This window comes from Desmodus rotundus, chromosome 13, assembly GCF_022682495.2.
Source record: "Desmodus rotundus isolate HL8 chromosome 13, HLdesRot8A.1, whole genome shotgun sequence".
Classification (NCBI taxonomy): Eukaryota; Metazoa; Chordata; class Mammalia; order Chiroptera; family Phyllostomidae; genus Desmodus; species Desmodus rotundus.
In genome coordinates, this window is record NC_071399.1 from 9,135,313 (window position 1) to 9,154,687 (window position 19,375).

Here is a 19,375-nt window from a genome sequence, read left to right on the forward strand (position 1 = left end):
GTTAAAAAAAAATTAACACAGGCATATAAAAACACCAACATGAAAAGACCACAAGAGAGAACTTTGTTCAGAATCTCTCAGCTTCAAGAGCTGAGACGTGGAGATTTTGCCACAGGCATCTTTGCACGCAGTTCTTAGTTGTCAGCCCCACAGACTACCCTTGACATAGCTGGATAAATAAATGTTGTCACATTCTCCCAGGGAGTGTTAATTACTCCCCCGCACTTTATTTTTAATTCCTTCTTGACATGAAAATTCCAGACACAAAGATCCTTAATTTCTCTTTTGTTTAACCCATCCTTTTGAATTCACTGTGCTGTAATATGTTTAGTGTAATTTAAAACTCGAGGATTCTTGACTAAAGGCAAAATGAAAATCAAATTACCCACATCCCAATTAATTCAGAAGGAACCATTTAATTAGAGTGGATTGCTGGATTATTTGTAACACATCCCACTGCAATATTTTTCCCTTAAAGAATTACTAAAAAATGTTAAGCCAACTTAAACCATGTGATGAATACTTCTCTTACTTACTTAGACGTCTGAGCCTTAAAGTCATAGACAGCTTTCGCAGGCAGTTTCTAAAAAGGAAGGCAAACGATTAGCGCTAACTTACAATTTGGATTTCCTACAAGAAAGCACTTTAGATAGAAGTGAAGCCTCAAGGAATGATGAACAATATAATGTAGATTCTGTATGCAAGCTATGAATAAGTCAATCAGTTCTTCATTTAGGTATTTAAGCTATAGCAGGACTATAGTAGATGCTTATTCACCATAACTACTGAAGATCTTATTTCATCTTAGTAACTGAAGCAGGTGGATGACAGAAGAGGGGGAATGACATGCCTGTGGAGGAGTCTGTCCTAGCTATCATTTTGGTAATGATACCAAATGAACCAAAGCATTTCCTGGGATAACTGCGGAGGGTCAGTTGACCTACATCTTGTGGACTGACACAGCTCCTTCTGAATCATAATAAAAGGACTGGTGAAAGGAAGAAGTCAGCATCCCATTTTCTAAACACTTACTAACATAGTGGCAAAGAAATATTAGCCCCGTTGCCACTGGGAGGCTGGTTAGTGGCCAAAAACATAGGCCTGGTGATCTTGCATTCCCTGCAGGGTTCAAGAATCCTTTGGCACCCCATAAACCAGTGCCTCATCTTTTAGTCATGATGGAACATGTATTCCCCCCAAACCTTGGGGCCCACAGATCTGACTGGGGCACCTATAAGTGAGCTCCTCCAGCTTTTCCTTCCCTCCTTCCCAATAATTCCCTCATCCCACTCTTGCTCCCTGTGAATCTGGTGGGCTATAGGTAACCTGGGCCATTCTTGACTCCTTTGGGGTCCTCCAGCCACAGTCCTACACCTGACACCTATAGGGATACTCCTGGAGGGGCGTCCAGTCCCAGACCAGCTTCCAGACTCTATCAGACCTTCACATCCCAAGGCAGCCTGGCTCAGGGCATTGGTCAGAGGGTCAGTTGGTAGGTGGGTCCTGGGGACACTGGTTTTTGAGGGATCCTCTCCAACAGAAGCAGGGTGGCAAAAATAATTTATGTCGACTTTGCACCGATTTGCGATATAGTTGACCTGATGCTCTGCCTTACTTACATCTCTGGGCCAAGAATTTGTACAAGGGAAACTCATTTCCTCCACGAGTGGCCCAGCTCGGGGTTCTTTCAGACCACAGCTGTTAATTCATGGGCATGAGGTCAAGGTGCAGAGGCCTCACTGCCACGGCAGGACCACAGGTGGGGAAGACCTGCAGCTAGTAGGGTCAGAACACGAACCACTCTGGTCCTTTGCTCAGGCTCCAAGGAAAATGTTCTAAGTTTCTCTGTTGTCATTTTTATGTTTTTAATCTGGGTTCTTTACTGGTTTTGGATGTAACTTGGTCTGGCAAGTGCGTTATTAAGTATCTTGTTAAAACACACACACACACACACACAACAAGCTCAAATGCTATGGAACTAACTACCTCTTTTTCTGGAGTTCCTCTTCTTTCCCTTGACGTACTTCTCCCCAAGTCAGTTAAAGTGGATGAGTAGCTTCTAGGGGACTCGCGGTCTATTGGGAAGGACAGGGCCAGAGTGAGTATCCACCTATGAAAAGCTGCTTGCTTAGCCCTTTTCCCGGGTGGCAGCTATGTTCCCCTTTAAATATGGAGAGACACCACAATGGAGAGCATGGGTATAAAACTCACAGGTAACCATAGAGTCGATATTAGACACAGAAACAGAGCGTTTTAAAAGGAAAAAAACCTGAGGTTGCAGAAGTATTGTAATCATACATATAAGTGTCATTGTTGCACTGCTGGGTAATTATACAGCAGCACCTGGTTCAGAAAGTTCATAGGTGGGAGCATTTTTCATCTCAAAGACTTTGTAATATTTTTTTTATTTCTATTCTTTTTGCCTCCAATTTATAATTACTATTATAAGATCTATAGAAGATGGAGAAGAGCAATAGTTTACAGAAACTGAAACATTTTGTGGAACAACAGTTTAAGAATGTAGTAAAAAAAAGGAAGAGAAAAATAAAAAGGACGACAGAACTGTGGGCACACCCATTCTCTCTCTGTCATTAAATATTTATTAAGTCTTGAGATGTCATCTTGAGGCTTAATGCTTAAGAGGCCTTATCTCTGCTCTTTCCTTGTGCTCAATCAGCTTTCAGAAAGTAAATATTTATTCCAGGAAACAAAGGGATAAAAATTCTCTAAACAGAAAATGTCCTATCGGTTGCCAAATTGCTTATGAAATATTGAATTGGTTTTGGTCTCCTTAAAATGAAGTGTAAATAATTAATTACTTTACAGAATTATTGCAAGGACCTCTTCATGGTATCTTATACCTTCCATGTTTCCATGTGGAAATGTAACCAGAGGCTAAAAGCATTCCAGTACCCTATGGTATAAAATTTTAGTAGCCTGACTGGGTCAAAACTTGTAAATTCTTTCTCTTATCCCTTTAATAAACTTAGTTATATTGAATAATAAGAAACATTAAATAGAAGCTAAATCCGTCTGTAAAGGAATGACAAATGCTATTAATTAAGAAAACATTGTTTAAAGGTTTTGACTGCTTTGATTACTAGGAAGAACTGTGTACTCACAGCAGCTGGGATATCAGTTACATGACAGATAAAGAGAAATGTCTTTGGAAGGTAACATAGCCATACATCTTTTAGGTAAACATACCCAGTTATTTTCATGAATGCTAGGGGATTATGTGCAGTGTATTTTTTCATTGTAAATTAACCTACTTTTATGATTATAGGGCTCTCATAGTGATCGTAAATTTTAAACTACTTCTACTAACCCACAGAACATAAACTATTTTTCTTTTACTTGGGCTAAACACCATTGGAAAACTAAATATTTTATTAAAATACGAAATACCCTTTAAATGCATTTCAAAGATCTCTCAAATTACGTTTCAATAATAGTATATATTCTATGTGCATGTAAAACTGAGAGGTGGTTAAACTATAATTTTGAAAACTTGGAAAAGGTAGCTCATTGACTAAAAAATTAAATTCTGACATGTCTCAGTCAAAATTTCAAATTGTAGAAATTGATTTTTAAAATTCTAATTTATTATTTTTGAATGTTGCATAGTATAAATGGAGCAAAGATCAATACTACTAATATAGTAAGTTGTGCAATAATAACAATTGAGCTATATATGTTAATATGAAATTTGAATTATGACTCTTTTTGCCTGTAGAGATTATGTTTCCTGTAACAAATTCTGGAGTATAGGAGTTTGAATCTGTCACTGCTACCTTCTCTATGAGGGATCTTGGTCAAGTTTACTGTCTTCTCTGGGTCTCAGCTTCCTTAACTATGAAACAGTGCTCATCATAATATCTGTAACCTGGGTTTATGCGAGTACTAATTAGATAACGAATGTAGAACATTTTGCAATGTCTGGTGCATAGAAGACTCTCTATTGATGATCCAAGCTTCAGCCTGGAGTGCTTATTCCGACTTCTTACAAATTTACACAGGAAACAGAGGCACCTTAAGAGTTAATGAAAATAAGTGCATAAAGATATCAAAACACCGTGTACTTTTCAGTTATGTAAACCTGAAAAAAAGGTTCCCTGCACCTGAATTATTATTTGTCTTGTGCTGCCACTTCAGAGTGATAACCTAGCTATGAAAATGGAGTTGAGAGTCACTTTTAACCTAAATGGTCTCATTCAAATATCAGTATAGAATTGTTTGAGCAGAAACAGAAAATTAATAAATTAAGTGATAGGATGGAAGAGAAAATGAATACAATGAGTGATGGAAATGAGACTTTTATATGTATACAGCTTAAAGATACATTCACAAAAATTTTATCCCAATTGTGTCCTTTAAGTGGAGAAAATGATAAATCCTAGTCTTCTTTAATTGTCCACTAATTACTTCAGTTTCAGTTTTACATATTTCAGCTTTGCTTCCTGAGTGTTTTGATAGAGTATCTTCTATATAGAATATGAACAAATTATTTATTGAGTGAATGACTACAAAGTTAAAAAAAATCAAGGAAAAGACTATTTGTTAAACTGTCGGTTTTGACTCAGTTTCCGACAATAAAAGAGCTAAAGCAAAGTTGCTAATCTCTTAAGGGCACTGATATTCAATTATAATTTGTCTTGAAATCTTTTTAAATTGGTAAAATGTTTAATTTCTCGTGCCATAGTGACTAACAGTTGTTTCAACACTCACATTAAACTACAAAATCGTTTTCCCTTTCGATTTTGGATGAGTAAATTTTTGTGAATTGATGATCACTTTAAGCCACGCATGGAGGCCAAACATCACATGGGAAATGAGAACTATTCAGTGAGACACGTTTGCACAACAGTGATGCCAGGTGGCCGCACAGCTCGGGAGTGCAGAGATGTAGGAATGGACAATGAAGGAGCTGGAGGGTGGGTGTCTGCACCACATGGAGAAACAAAGAAAGGTTCATCCACCTTGGAGACTCAGCGCCCTCTCGTGGGCTTGGTGGTGGTAGTTGTTATTGGGGTCCATGTCCTGGAGAGAGGCACTGTGAGGCATTCGCCCACAGTCGTTTTGGTACCACGGACAGTGAGTAGCGCCATCTGGAGGCGGGGGGTGGAAAGGCTGGTGCCTGGGGCTCCTTTTCAGAGCCTTAAGGGACGAGTTCCTTTCGGGGACGTCTGGCATCAGTTCGCTGATCAGACGGTGCAGTATACTGTTGTCGGGCAGACTCCCCCTTCTCTTTTCAGCCTTAATTTGGTCACAGATGTCCTTAAGGGCAGAGTCCAGGGCCTCAAACACAGACTTTTTACATTTCGCCCTCTCAGTCTGCTTTTTGGGAGTGGAAGTCTTTTTTCTCCGGAAAGGCACGGGACTGACTAGAAACGCCAGTTTGGAGAGGCCGGGGTCCAGTTCTTGTCTCCGGGGCTCCTCCATATTTTCGTGTCTCGCTCTTTCGTGCTTTCGCATCGTGGTGAACCGAGTGTAGGAGGCGGGGCACCTGCCTTTGCAGGAGCTCAGGAGGTGCCGGTGGTGGTGGTGGTGGTGGTGGTGGAGGTGGTGGCCGGACCCGTAGACGCTCTCAGAGGACGTGAAAGAGAAGTGATCGAAGTCGCTCTCGCTGCAGAAGGACGACCCTTCGACGTGAACGTAGTCGCTGTGATCGGACACCACCCCGTCCTGGTCGCTGTCGGAAAACTCCACGTGAGGCCTCGGGTGGTCGTCGCTGGTGACTTCAATGTGAATGGGCACCAGGGCTCGAGACTCGTAGCCTTGCTGGGCCTGGCACGGGTGTCGGCCCTGCGCTTCTTCCTCCAGCAGGGACTCGATGGAGAACCGCCTCTGGGGGCACAAACCGTTGTGCTGCGGTTCGAGGGTCACAGGGGACAACATCTCGTCCCCTAAGTTGGGCATGGACTTGGACTTCTGAATCAGCTTCTCGAACTCGGAGATGCGCGTGGGCACCATGTCCCTGGGCACCTCCTCGGTGGAGGACTGGCTCCACCCGTGCAGCAGGCCCGTGCCCGGCGGCTCGTTTTCGTACTGCAGGATCCTCGACTTGACCGAGCAAATCACCTCGGAGGTCATCAAGTCCTTGCGGTTAATGCGGTGCATCTTCTTGTACATTTTGAGGAAGCCCGGGGCGTCGTGGGCGGACCGGTGGTGGCGGAGCCGGGACCGGCCGTCGCCGCGGCCCTCCGGGAGGTAGGGGGTCGCCCAGGGGACGGGACAGCTCGCCTTGGGGTCCTCCTCGCAGAACAGCGAGCCCAGGCTCTCCGACTTGGTTTGCGGGTCCGGGAAGCTGTCGCAGCCGTCGCTGAGGAGGTCATCGCAACTGCGGGACTTGATTTTGGGGGACACAGTCTCTTCGGTGCTGCTCCAAACCTCCGCGTTTTGCCGGGCCATCTGCCAGCCGTTTTTGAAAGCGGCGGCCCTCTGCGAGTCCCGCGGGATGTCCAGGTGCTGTCTGTAAGGGTTACAGTCATCCGCCTCCTGGGAGGCGTTGCTGGGGAGCCCTGAGTAACTGCAAAGGGATGGACACATTTTGCTATCATCCCCACCTTTACATCCAGAGCAGCGTGGTGGAAGAGAGACATGTGAAGAAGTTAAAAGTTTCACAAGGAGGAGAGCAGGTCAGTTAGCATCAGAGAGCAGAGCAAAGAGAAGGCAGCATGGTTTAATCCAGACACTGACTGTTACCCGCGAAGTTTCCACTCGCGAGGGAAAGCTCTAATTCGAAAGCACGAGGACACTTTTTCAATGAGTGCAGCTCTACGGAGTTCGATGTTAGAGTTTAAAAACCATGTACAAAAAGTAATGGGTGTAGATAGTACACCCGTTTCTATGGAATACTTTCTACATCTTCCTGTGAATAGTATACACCCCAAATACAATAGTATCTTATAAGCTAATAGCCTGACCTGGCAGTAATTAAAAGTGTTGAATGTTAATACTGAAACTGATATAGATTTAATCAACTTAATAGGGTCAGGATTTGAATCTCTTTTGAAATATGGTAATAGAGAGGTAAGGCATAATTCATAAATTTCCATTCAATTAAAACTCCCATGACTATATTAATTAATTTTTCATGGGTATTAGATAGAAAAAGACAAAGTATTTTCCAAAATCAAGATGCTGCAAACTATTGCTGCTAACATTTTCCCAAGAAAACAATAACTAGCATCTCTTTAAACAAGACAAATTTACCTCTTTAATTGCTCAACCTAGAACCTTTTTGTCAGGCAGGTTCTCCTGAGGATAACTGAATATAATGTAAAACTTCCATCAGCGGTAAAGGCATCTTGCTTTTTTCCAGGGAAGGTCTTTTTAAAAACTCATTTTCAAGTTGATAATAGCTAAACACGGCCTCAATTTCCTCAATATATGGAAATACTCCTTTCTTTTGCTTTGCCTACAAGGGAGAGGCCAGATACATCTAATGGGATATTTTCTTTTTAGAAATAAACCTAGTGGAAGAAAATATCTCTGTTAATAGCTCCTGCCTTATAATCCTCCCCAAGCCCTTCAAAAATAAAGAAGCACAAAAATAAGTAGATATGTAGTATTTGGGAAAGGAGGTTGGCTTAACACTCCCTAGGATAAAAACAGATATCTAAATCAATCAGAATTCTTCTAACTTTTGGGTGGTATCCAAACACAATGAATCAATGGCATTTTATCACCTGTGGGTTACCTTAAGATATTTATTTGCATAAATTAGTAGGATCTGATAAAGGTAATTTTAACTGGAGGAAAGGTATCATGAAACAGTAATCACAGCTCTCCTGGGGTGTGGACGAGAGCTAGTGTCTTCCGCTTATCCAGACTCGAAGCATCAAAACCAGCCTGTCTTTTGCACACAAACCGGCTACCTCACCTTGAACTACCATGTGGCAACACTTCTAGTGCCCACATTTGATACATGTAGCTGAATCTGTGCTAGTTCATGGAAACTGCTGGTAAAGTTTGCTTTCTTCACCCGCTTCAGATTCCTTCTCTGTTCTGTTGCAACCCCAGGAGACTGAGGAGACTGTGGAGCCCCACTTCTGGTCTGGACCCAGGTGCCCAGCGACGCTGGTTCAGCCCTCAGTCTGCATCTTAGCAATATGGCTGTTACAGCAGCAGTAACGCACTCAGTGGGATTCAGGGACTTGAAGGAGTGACTTGCTTTGAATTTCCCGGGGAGACAGGTCATGGGAAAAAGGCTTGGCGATATCTAAATTTTATAATTATGGCTAAAACCCAGTAAGTTCTTACTACTGTCATGGATTGAGCCATGTGTTACATGCAGAACATGGATATTCTACTATATATATGACTTTTGACCACATTATACAGCAGAGGATTCAGGAAATGACTTCACGGGCTACACAGATTTTATCTAGAATTAAATAATTAAAAAAAACAGTTTATGTGTTAGGCAACCATGTTCTCTGTTGCTACTTCTAATTCCTATACTAGAAATTTGATTGATTTTGCTAGTTGTATAACATGAGAAAAATTTGACAATATGTAAATGTTTGTAAATGTAATCTTTTAATAGCCTGACAGTAAGTTATTTGATACTTTGAATTTGTTCCCTCACAAAGCCTCAAATGATAAATTTAGAAGAAAAATAGTATCAACAGATGATAGAATCCTTGTTGCTATTCCAGGGGCTCACCAACCTGAGTTCCTCTCTGTGTAGGAAGAAAGCTATTGCTCCAAAACTATGTTTAAATGCTAAGTATCTCTGCATAGTTATCACTGAATCCACTCTCACACAGCACTCTAGGTTAAAACTTAAACTAGCAACTTGTTGACACTCCAGTCCATTGCTGTTTACCTTTTGCTCTGGCTGGGGAGGAAGGGGAAGAGCTAATGAAAGGCTGTGTCAGGGTGGCACTGGGTCCTGGGAGGTCTGCCCGCACCGGGCTGGTCCTGCTCGCCCTCGGGTCCCCCAGGCCCCGCGGCGGCCCCACAGCAGGCTCGCTCTTCCTCCTTTTCCTGAAGTCGCTGGCCAGGCTTGCAGAACTGAAAGAAGGAATCAGCTTCAGTGTGGTTGGTGCTGGACAAGGTCAACGTGAACCAGAAGCACCGGTGGAACATGCTAGTAACAGGGTTATAACTCTTATTTCCCATCCCTCAAACTGCATTTTTAAGCATTCACTCCTTGATAGTAAACACTATTTCTTTATAATCATCTCTTTAAAAATTTTTTTCATAGACTTTATTCTTTTAGAGCAGTTTTAGGTGACTGAAAAGGTGATTGGAAAATATAGAGAGTTCCACATACTCCTTTGCACACAGCTTCCCCTATTATCGACATCCTGTATTTGTGTGGGGCATTTGTGATACTGATGAACTATACTGATACGTTGTTATTACATGTAATTAAAGCCCAGGTTTACATGGGGTTCATGTTTACTGGTGAATGTTCTGCGAGTTTTGGCAAATGTGGAATGACACGTGTCCATCACTACTGTACCCTATAGAATAGTGTCATTGCCATAATGTGTGCCCCCCCCCCCCCGCCCCCCGTCACCAGGTGCTCTACCTCTTCATGCCTCTCTCCCCCGAACTCCTGGCAACCACCGACCTTCTCACTGTCTCCACAGTTTTGCCTTTTTCGGAATGCCACATAGTTGCAACCTACGGTATGTAGCCTTTTCAGATTGGCCTCGTTCATTTAGCAATGTGCCTTTAAGATTTCTCCATCTTCTTTTTTTTTTTTTTTTTTGGCTGATAGCACATTTCTTTTTATTGTTGTGTAACATTCCATTCCATTATGTGGATGTATCAGAGTTTACCCATTCAGCCACTGAAGGACATCTTCACTGCTTCAAAGTTTTGGCAATTCTGCAAACATTCACATGCACGTTTGTGTGCGGATATGAGTTTATAATCATCTTTTAAAGTAAAAATTCCCAATGAGTATAAAGTGTTACAACGGACCATTTGGTCCTGTGCCCTGTGCCACGTATCTGTCTCCCTAAGGAAGAGTTCTCACAGCGCGAATGCGGCCGGAGGAGGGATGCCGAGGTGGAGGAAAGGCTTGGAACAGAGGAAGACAGTGGGAGAGGCAAATTTCTTACCCCAGGGCTTCCCCAGGGCTCTTCCTAATAATCTTAGCTTTAAAAACCTTACACTGGAACTCCAGGATTTTCCTGTTTGAATAATGGCGACCAACGATTTGGGCAGCAAACTATTGAAGAGTCCTTTCGCCCACTTGTATTAAGTGGTGTCAACAGTCTTAATGGCAGGACATTTTTATCATGGTTCTGTGTCTGAGCATAGTGTCACATAAGACACTAGTGAAGGGGGGTACCCATCACACAGCACACTGTCTGTCGAACCTTAGACAACGTGGCATCCACAGCAGCAGCAAACGCCAGCGCATGCTATTTGTGTTGCTGACATCAGTGTCTTCGGTCCCCCACAGTGGTGCCCCGTTCCATACAGGAGCAAGGGGAACACACCCTGTCCCAAGTGTGGAGGCGGGGCCTGAGCTCTACATTTGGCTGCACTCTTCGAAAGAGGATGCCCCCTCTCCTCCTACACCTGTCTTGCTGTCATCATTCTGTCACGGGACGGTCTGTGTGTCTTTATAGCCACCCTCAGGTTAGATTAGAACCCAGAAATTCAAACCTTTCAGGTGCACATACAGACGGAAAAAGATACACAAGGTGGGGTTGGAGGAGGTCCTTTCTTAGGGACATTAATGATGTTGGAGGGCACGCATGAACTCAATTTGCCAAGTTTTCTACTTATGTCAAAAGAAATCTATAGAAGGGAAAATTAAAGTTACGTAAATATGGGTATGTGTTGTTGATGTTTTGAATTATTCAGTATTGCCACTGAGCTGTGTCTGCGTTTCTGTAATGTTTTAAAGTATAGTATTAACAGCCCACTGACAGAACTTACCTCGGCAGACTTGTAAGGCAAGACCGGTGATTGGTTACCAGCTATTTTGGTTCGAGTCTGCCTTGTCTCTGCTCCTTGTCAACTGTGTAAACTCAGTAAGTTGTGGAGCCCAAGTACCAGCTTACTCAGAGGTCAAATGGAGGTGATGGTACTTAACTCAGAGTGGTGTCTTAAGGATTAAATATGTTTATGTACTTAGAATGCCTGGTATAGAGTAAATCCTCATTTATTGGTAGTAGCTGCAATTCTGATTTGTGTGGTCAGAGTATAATGAACAAATATGTGTAGAACATCATTTATAAAAATTTTCAAGTGTATTATATGTATCATAACAATATTAAAAATTAACTGTTGATAATCCCCACTTAAAGAAAAACTGGTTACGGAGGAGACAGGGAAGGGAAGGATGTCTCAGTCTGTAAAGCAGTCTAACGTTATTTCGCTTGACTTTTATGAATCCTTGAATGGGACCATATAAAATGATGCAGAAACAGAAGGAAACAACCTGGTGAAGTATGGTGCTGAGATAAAGGCATGATCTGTATCCCTCATTACTACATTACTAGTCTACAACATTCTAGCTGCGCAGTGTAGCAACATTCTTACCTACTGGGTCTCTCCAGGCTTCTGTCTATAGAGGATTGATACAAGGAGGCCTGTGGAGACAGAGTAATAGTATCGTGAAAATTCTCACCCTGGCAACAGTTCTTTTGTCCATGAATATTAAATTAGGTATGCTAAAAAGAATATTGTAAAAATTGAGATTAAAAATACCATTTGTTATGATCATAAAAAGTGTCTTCCCCCAAAGAATTCATGCCAACCTGACTTCTCCTTGCCTCCTATCTAGTCTCCCTCTGAAGGACCACACCGTATCTGTCAGTTTTACCCAAATTACTGACAACCTCAGCATTGCCTGGGGAAACAAGAGAAGTCAATAACCACTCCTCCGTGAAGGAAACTGACTCTAAATATAAACTTCCTACATAAAGGAATGGTTTGATATATTTTTTTAGGGCGAAAGATTTATATGATCTGAAGAGAAACCAGAGTATGATATTTTTTTAAACTGGTAGTCACTCAATCATTTTAAAATATAAACCTGCTTTACAGATTTTTGTCATGTTGCCAGGTATTATCTTTAAAACCTAACATGTCAGCAGGACTTGAAACACCTTTCATCAGTCAACATAGATGTTACATTTGAATAAAACCCACAGCATTGGGTTTGAAATTAAAGTAAACTGCTGGTACTTAAGTCAGGTACAGATTATATCTTTCAAATAGTTAAGTTCTGGGTTAGTTTAAAATAAATGATTTAATGAACCAACCTACAGCCTCTTCATAAAAAAAAGTCGAGCTTTAACATTTTCATTAGAAAACCAACTCTCAGTTGTCCATGGTTGTAGGAACAAAGAAAAATAGAAAATACAAATTGGTAAATAATTCCAAATGCTTATTATACACAGCATTTTCATTCTCCTTCATTCTGAACAGTACAATGAAACAGATATTAAGCAAAAGTGTTCCATAAGCATGTTTCACTTCGCATTGCCATCTACTGGAATAATTGCCAAAATACCTAAAAGGCAAGAGAGGATCAATATTGAACTCTACAATGTTGGAGGTGACGCTGATGTCTAGAACATATATGAAAATGTATACCAGATAGTCTTGGCTTTGGTCATATTTAGTGATTAATATTTCATCACAAATGTTTATTGGTCTGATGAAGAAAATCTAGTTTGAAAATGTTCTTCCATATGAACGTCTAAGTGTCAGCCAGAAAGGCAGAATTTGACACAGTTTATCTTAAGTTCTTACCACAAGAAATATTTTACCAGAGTGCTAGTGAAAATTGAACCACACTTTAAGAGCTATTTCTGTAACTTTAGTTTCTATTTGTAAATAGCATCAATTAACCAGCTAAAATGTTAGCATATAATTTTGAGATTATTTATGTAGATCAGTCTGGCAATCCCCTTTATACAAACTCTAAAATTGCTTCTATTCACTTATATTTTCATTTAATTCCATCTTATTCAATGAGAATAGAATCTTGCCCAGAAAAAAAAGACATCCTCTGTAAGAGAATATTTCCCCCATGTCAGACAGAAAAAGCATATTCTAAAAATTTGAGTTCCTAAAAAGTACTTAGATTTTTCGGTTTTCAACAAATATAAAATTAGAAAACCTTTGGCCTGCTGATCTGATACGTTTGCAAGATTGTTTTAACTCATTGAACTATGAATCAGACACAGGAAAGGTGGAAGAATAAGTACTAAATAAGAAGGAAGGCAAACAAGTAAATAAACAAAACCAGATGCTTACACTTCAGTTTAGAAATATTAATTGTACGTGTTTGCGGAAGAGTAATACTGCAGAGCCCCGGAACATTCCATCTGCATGGGTCACCCCTGTCCTGGGTCAGCCAACGCCAACCACAGCTGATCATCCCAAAGTGTCAATTTCAGAGCACTCTTAGAACATCCCTAGAGTGATCAGAGAGTCTGAATTTCCCACTGGGGATGAGCCTAAATGATATAGTAATATGAATTAAAACATCGTATAGTAAGTAAAGGCTCTATACTTCCTGTTATCTTAGAGTTAGGCTAAGAACCTACAGTAATTCCTCCTTGTGTTGGTTTCCACAACCCAAAATAAACTGAAATGGGTTGTGTGATTTTTATGTATATTCAAAAGAAAAGATTCAGTATTAAATTCTAAGAAAATAGTAAAAAGTCTACATAGAGGACTAAGAGAAAACCTTGTATGGTGATTGTAGGAATGGTACTCATCCTGAAATGGGAACTGTCTCCAGAAAAGAGGTAATCTATTTTACCTATTATGATCTTCTGAGTAGAGGTAATAGCATATCACCACTATTTTACCATTTAAAATGACCCAATCAAAGGTCATTTCAATAAAGTGTGGGCAGCTAGTAATCATGTGATTACACTTTCCTTAGAATTCCTTACCTGTGCTTCATTAATTCCAGTTTCTCAGCTATATGTATGGATTGGAACATTTGTTCTTGGTATATTCCAGGCACTTGATACTAGGTACTTGAGGGCAGCTAGGGTAATGTCTAATCAATTACAGTTTTTACAGAATACAGTACCTTATCACAGTACTTTTTACACTCTGAAAAGCCATGATGTGGAATTAATACCACAGTTAATATGCTATCAGAATCCTACAACGTCCCTCTTAATTCCCCGCAAACCAGTTTAACCATCAGCAAAGTGCTTTTTTATGTGACTTCTGTTGCCGCTACCATCACCATACAGAGTGCACAGAACTGAATTTCCACTATTGTTAGCCCAGGCATTTAACAGAAATCAATAGTCAGTAAGGAATAGTATTAAGTACATAACTTGTCTCTAAAACATTTGAGCACTAAATGTATATCTCTTGGAAGCACTAAGAAGTGCGGTATACAGGAAATAGCCCTGAAGTGAAGGTTAAGAGACCTGTTTTATTTTTAATTTGCCACCATCTTACCATGTGGTTTTGGACATTACTTCCTAAAATAATGGAGCTCTACTTTTCTTGACTGAAAAAATAAGGGCATTGGATATGGTGATCTCTAAATTCTATTTCAGTTCTCGATGAATCAATGGCCTTAAAAACAACTTAGAAATATCTAACCAGAATATGAAAGAATTATCTGACCAAACTGAATTCCAAAGTAAATTTCTGGGCTATTCAAATGTTGAAATGATGCCCTTTCTTCAGATGTGAAGAAAGCATAAAAATAGAATTGCTTGTTGTGTTTGATTTTCTTTACATGCCCATCTACAAAAAATACATGTTTAGAAATGACTGAATTCACTAACTCAGAATGTTCCCAATTACTCTAGTTTACTTTTAATTGAATACCTAAATATTTTGCTAACTTCTGTTTAACATACACTCTGATACATATCTCAGGGGAAGGAATTTGGAATTGCATATTGAATCTGTAGCAAGTTGGCTATTTCCTGGAAACTGTGCTTGCAATTCCAGTTTTCACCAGCATGTGTCAGTAGTACTTCCTGCAGCATAGACACCCTACTAGCTGTATTTTTTTCCCTAGTTGCGCATACTTAAATGAGTTAAGACTTTTCAATGAAAATAAAATATTTATTAAGTGTTTTTGTAGTTACTTAGAACCACAGAGAAACTACTGTTCACCGGTTTATTCACCTCATCCTAGCTGTTCCTAAGAATTCCCACAGAAGGCTTTTATAGAGCTGATGTTTAGCAAAACTGTCACTTTTACTTGTTGTTATTGATGAGTCCTAAGTCTGCTTTCCAAAATATTTTATTTTTCTTTGCTAAGAGCAGGATAAAAACCTTTGCCTCTGGATTATTTCTGCCTTTTTTCGTACTCTCTTTGACCAATTCAAATACAGTTTTACATTGCTCTGCATAATTTTTTTTTTTACCTAGCAGATTGTCGTGAGCATTTCTAAATAAAGGTGGCAAATGCATTTCATGTCCTATGCCAGTGAGATCGATTACAGTGGCTGCCTGAGCTACAGCGTGGAGAAGGATTAGTAATGTCTGTGAAGGGTGTGGAACTGGAAGGTTGTGGTATGTGTGCCAGTTATTTGTCGGCCCTATTTTTTTTTTAGCTTAAAATTTTTTTTTCAATTGCAGTTTACATTTAATATTACTTTGTATTAGCTTCAGGTACACATCTCAGCCCTAATCTTGATCTTATCTGATGCTAAAATGCACAAATTACATTTAAGAAAATGAAAGAATTAAAATACATTTTAGGAATATGTGGGGTATAAATATCTGATTATCTAAGAATCTAAAGGGCCATTCTGCCCCCCCCTCCATGCATGATGCTAAAATGGCTCTGAGAAGCCTCCCAGGGATGTTTTAGTCTAATCAAAACAGGTGGTTCATGGGCGCCCTAAGACCCCTACTCTTGACTTTTGATGATCACACTCCTGGATTCCAGGACTGTACTGAATCACTCGGCTCAGTTATGGTCAAAATGCTTCTTCACCCACATTTCAGAAAGAGCCAATGCCTCTGGTACGATTAATGTCCAAGGAATGATACTGGTTATGACACAATGATGCAAAGGCAGATTTTCAAAAATAACTGGGACACTATAGTGAACTGTCAAACACAGATGTTCAGCATCACAGTAACAGGTCCTAAGAGAGAAATCTGGAAAAAAAAAGAATAATTTGCTTTTACCTCATTGGAAACACCGGAAGAGTGATCTTGCACATAGTCCAGAGCCTTTTTAGGAGGCTGGGTGTCGGGGCACCACAGAAGCAGAGTGCAGAGATGGAATGGAGGAGAGTCAATGGCAGCAAGGAATGGACATGTGGAAAAGGTGACAACGGTTAGAAACCGAGTGGTGACAGCATCAGGTACACACACACAGTGACGCGAAGGGAGCACGACGGGGGTGGCCTAGGAGGAAGAGTGCTAGGTCCGCAAGTACTCTCAAGCGCTGGGCAAAGTTCTGGGTGCTTTGGTTAGTGTGTTTATCAATTCGTTTCATCCAATCAAACTAGCACTCCTAGTCTCGAGCCACAGAGGATGCAGCTTTATTAAAGAGATTAGAGGAGCAGGCAGACAAGCGGATAGCATGCTGGTGAGTCTCCATGTGTGGCTGGAAATGATTATAGAAAGATGTTGGTGATTTAGGCTCAGAATAGAAATTGGTAGAGGCCCTGTAAGCTGTCTAATCAACAATAGCAATACATATAAAACAAAGTTAAGGAATGTGTTTTCTCTGAAATAAAATATATTTTTGTGACGACTTGGGTGCAAATTAGAAAAAAATGGGAGAAAATATTCTTCCTATCAGGCATAGAAAGTCTAGGAAAAATTCTTTGGTTTATATTCATTTACAGTCACTTTTGGTCCAGTTCACTAAGATAATGAACCTAACCAAGTCTCCTTTGCATTTCAATGGACAGAAGGGACTACTACAACCACCCAGTGGAGAAAATGCGGTTTAGTATATGAGCGTATAAATCAGTCTATGACATGGCAAAGGAATGACTGTACTCGCTGATCTTTAATAAAATTCTGTGCAGTGTAATAATAATCAGCATGTCCTTTGAGAGTTCAAAATTCAGAAACACCAGTAAAATATAAAAAAAATATGTAACTGACACTCCGCAGACGCACTGCTGTTGGTGGGTAGAGTTCCCCAATAAAACCTGAGTCGATAGAGGAAATTGTTGTTTGAGGCCTGGGTTGACTCTTTATGCCAAACCGACTGAGTGATTCTCATATGGCCCGCCTTCGGTGGCGGTTTGGTGACTTGCAGTAGCAACTAGAAATCAAGGCCCACAAAGTTTCCTTATTTTTTCCCCCTTCCCTTATATCCCTAAGGTGTTTTAAACAAGGTGTTTTATAGTGGGAATATTCTGGCAGTGTGTTATAGTGGAAATTGCCCAGAGGTTTTGTGTCTGTCTGTTTGATGGGACTGTGCTTAACCTCTGACCCCTCGGGTCTCTGGTTTCATCTCATTAAGAGAGGCATGGTGAGGGCTCTCTGGCCACAGACCCAGCAGTCTCCAGGTGCTTAGGGCGTCTTCAGCAGTCGGGAGCTGTAGTAACAGTAATTATTGCTGTTACAAATGTGACAGGGCTCTGCTGAGTGAACTAGACCAAAAGGGACTGTAAACAAACACAAACCTATAAATCTGCCATTCTGAATTTGCACAGACATACCGTAATCCTAGTGCATGAATGTGTGGTAAAGAGAAACAATATAGTGAGTGTCCATTTCCTACGGAAGCGACTGTGGGCTAAGCTGTTCCAAACTTCTGTATCCTAAGTACCTGCTCGACGCCTGTCTGTTCTGGTGATGATGTGTTTTGTAAGTCAAACAGCATTCTCCTAATTTTCTTAGAGTAAGAGTCTAGCCTCACTTACCGGGCGTCCAAACTCCAGTTCTGAAAAGAATTTATACCAGGGCTCATTTTCTAAATCTATGTCATCTGGACGTATGCGGTCAGGCTGGATGGAGCAGATGGGAAGGAAAAGGGGAGGAAAAGGCACACTGAGAGGAGGGAGGGAGGCGCCCTGCGGGGACGAGACACGCGCACGCACACGCCCGCAGGCACCCCTCTCATCCCGCAGCCTCGGGCGCCGGGCGCTGAGAGCCCTGGGAGCAGAGTAAATCGAGCAAAATTAGGAATACAGATGAGCTTCGAGGGCATCTCTTAGGCCCCTGTTTATCTCCATCATTTCTGCTCTTTCTCCTTAGCTTGAGGCAGTAACCGCGCGGAACGGTCTGTGACAGCGAGAAGGGGCGCCGACAGCCCACCAGAGTGTAAAACAGGCTGCACTTGGTCCCCACAGAGCCCTTCTGGGTGGTCGCTGCCCCGCGCGGGCCCTCACCAGTCCCAGCACGTGAGTCTGCAGTGGTGTGCAGACAGCTCACTCAGGGGCAGGCGGGCAGGTGGAGAGTCAGGGAGGCAGGAGAAGGGGGAGGTGGGGAGAGACACAGGGTGGGGGGCAGAGTGAAGGGTGCTGGGGGGCTGTTAGGGGTTCCCTGGCATGAAGAACCATGGGGGGGTCTGGGTGGGGAAGAAGAGGGGCCGTGAGGCAGGTGGAGGGGAGTAGTCAGCCTCTGAGGGTCCCTCTGCTTCCGGAGAACAAGGACCACACCTGATCTTCCCAACAGACAGGTGTTAGGGGTGGGGGAGAAGGAAGGAGCTCACCCAGATGGGAGAGAGAGCCGGGGTGCTCGGGCCTGGTGTGGGGAGCCCACTCCTGGGCGGAGGGGAGGGGCTACCAGCGGCTTCTCCGTGTGGTGACATAGAACTAGGCTTCCGGCCGGGGTCCCTTGGAACAGGTGTCGGAGTTGTTGGGAGGGGGGGCTGTAAGAAAGAGGGGAGGAGAAGCTGACTCATGATATGGAGGTTCTTGATGAGTGGAGGAGACGCAGCAGCAGCCCTAGGCGGGACACGAGGGTTCCCGGGGGGTGGTGTGGGGGTGTCGCTTGGGGTGGTCACAACCATGGAAAGGATGGGAAGACAAGGGGTCTCCCAGACAGTGAAAAAGGATCATGTTTTAGGAGAGACCCCAAATATCACCTTCTTCCTGTCACCTCGCAGCTACAGAAATGGATTTGGGTGGGGTGGGTTGTGTTTTCACAGCCCTGTGGCAGCTTAGGGTCGGGGAGAGGGTGAGGGAGAAAACCCTGCCCTGGTTTGGCTGGCACTCTAGAGGAAAAGGCAACGTTTACAACTGACCTGCTCCCCTTCAGTGGTTTCTGAACAGTGTATGTAAGATAGAAAAACTCAGAGTATTAACATAAACAGTTTGAAAAAATACATAATTACTGTAGTGAGAGAAAGAACAGTCGCATTCACTTTACCCAGCCTTACTTAGTATTTCCAATACTTCACGCCTGACCGGATAAGTTTGGGCTGTTAATTTTCTATTGAAAATGGATGCTGAAAGTCCTACATAAAGGTTACTTCTCTGAT

At 42.0% G+C, this 19,375-nt stretch overlaps 2 protein-coding genes across 13 annotated transcripts in view; one reads left to right on the forward strand and one right to left on the reverse strand.

Moving 5' to 3' along the window:
- TLR3 (toll like receptor 3) overlaps nt 1–19,375 on the forward strand; it is a 402,871-nt gene that overhangs the window by 99,580 nt on the left and 283,916 nt on the right. The gene's annotated exons all lie outside the window — the stretch shown is intronic.
- Nucleotides 1–19,375, reverse strand: part of SORBS2 (sorbin and SH3 domain containing 2) — a 180,588-nt gene that overhangs the window by 27,842 nt on the left and 133,371 nt on the right. For 4 of the 11 annotated variants that reach the window (XM_053916619.2, XM_045197171.3, XM_053916620.2 and 1 more), the window contains 7 exons: nt 18,605–18,763; nt 17,814–17,897; nt 16,114–16,170; nt 11,518–11,567; nt 8,834–9,021; nt 1,987–2,075; nt 537–583 (listed from right to left, as the gene is read on the reverse strand). In XM_053916619.2, coding sequence (XP_053772594.1) covers nt 537–583; nt 1,987–2,075; nt 8,834–9,021; nt 11,518–11,567; nt 16,114–16,170; nt 17,814–17,897; nt 18,605–18,763 — 674 coding nt within the window. Of the gene's footprint in view, nt 1–536; nt 584–1,986; nt 2,076–4,979; nt 6,567–8,833; nt 9,022–11,517; nt 11,568–16,113; nt 16,177–17,813; nt 17,898–18,604; nt 18,764–19,375 lie in introns of all 11 variants that reach the window. The other 7 variants (XM_045197178.3, XM_045197177.3, XM_053916623.2 and 4 more) reach the window with 5 other exon arrangements.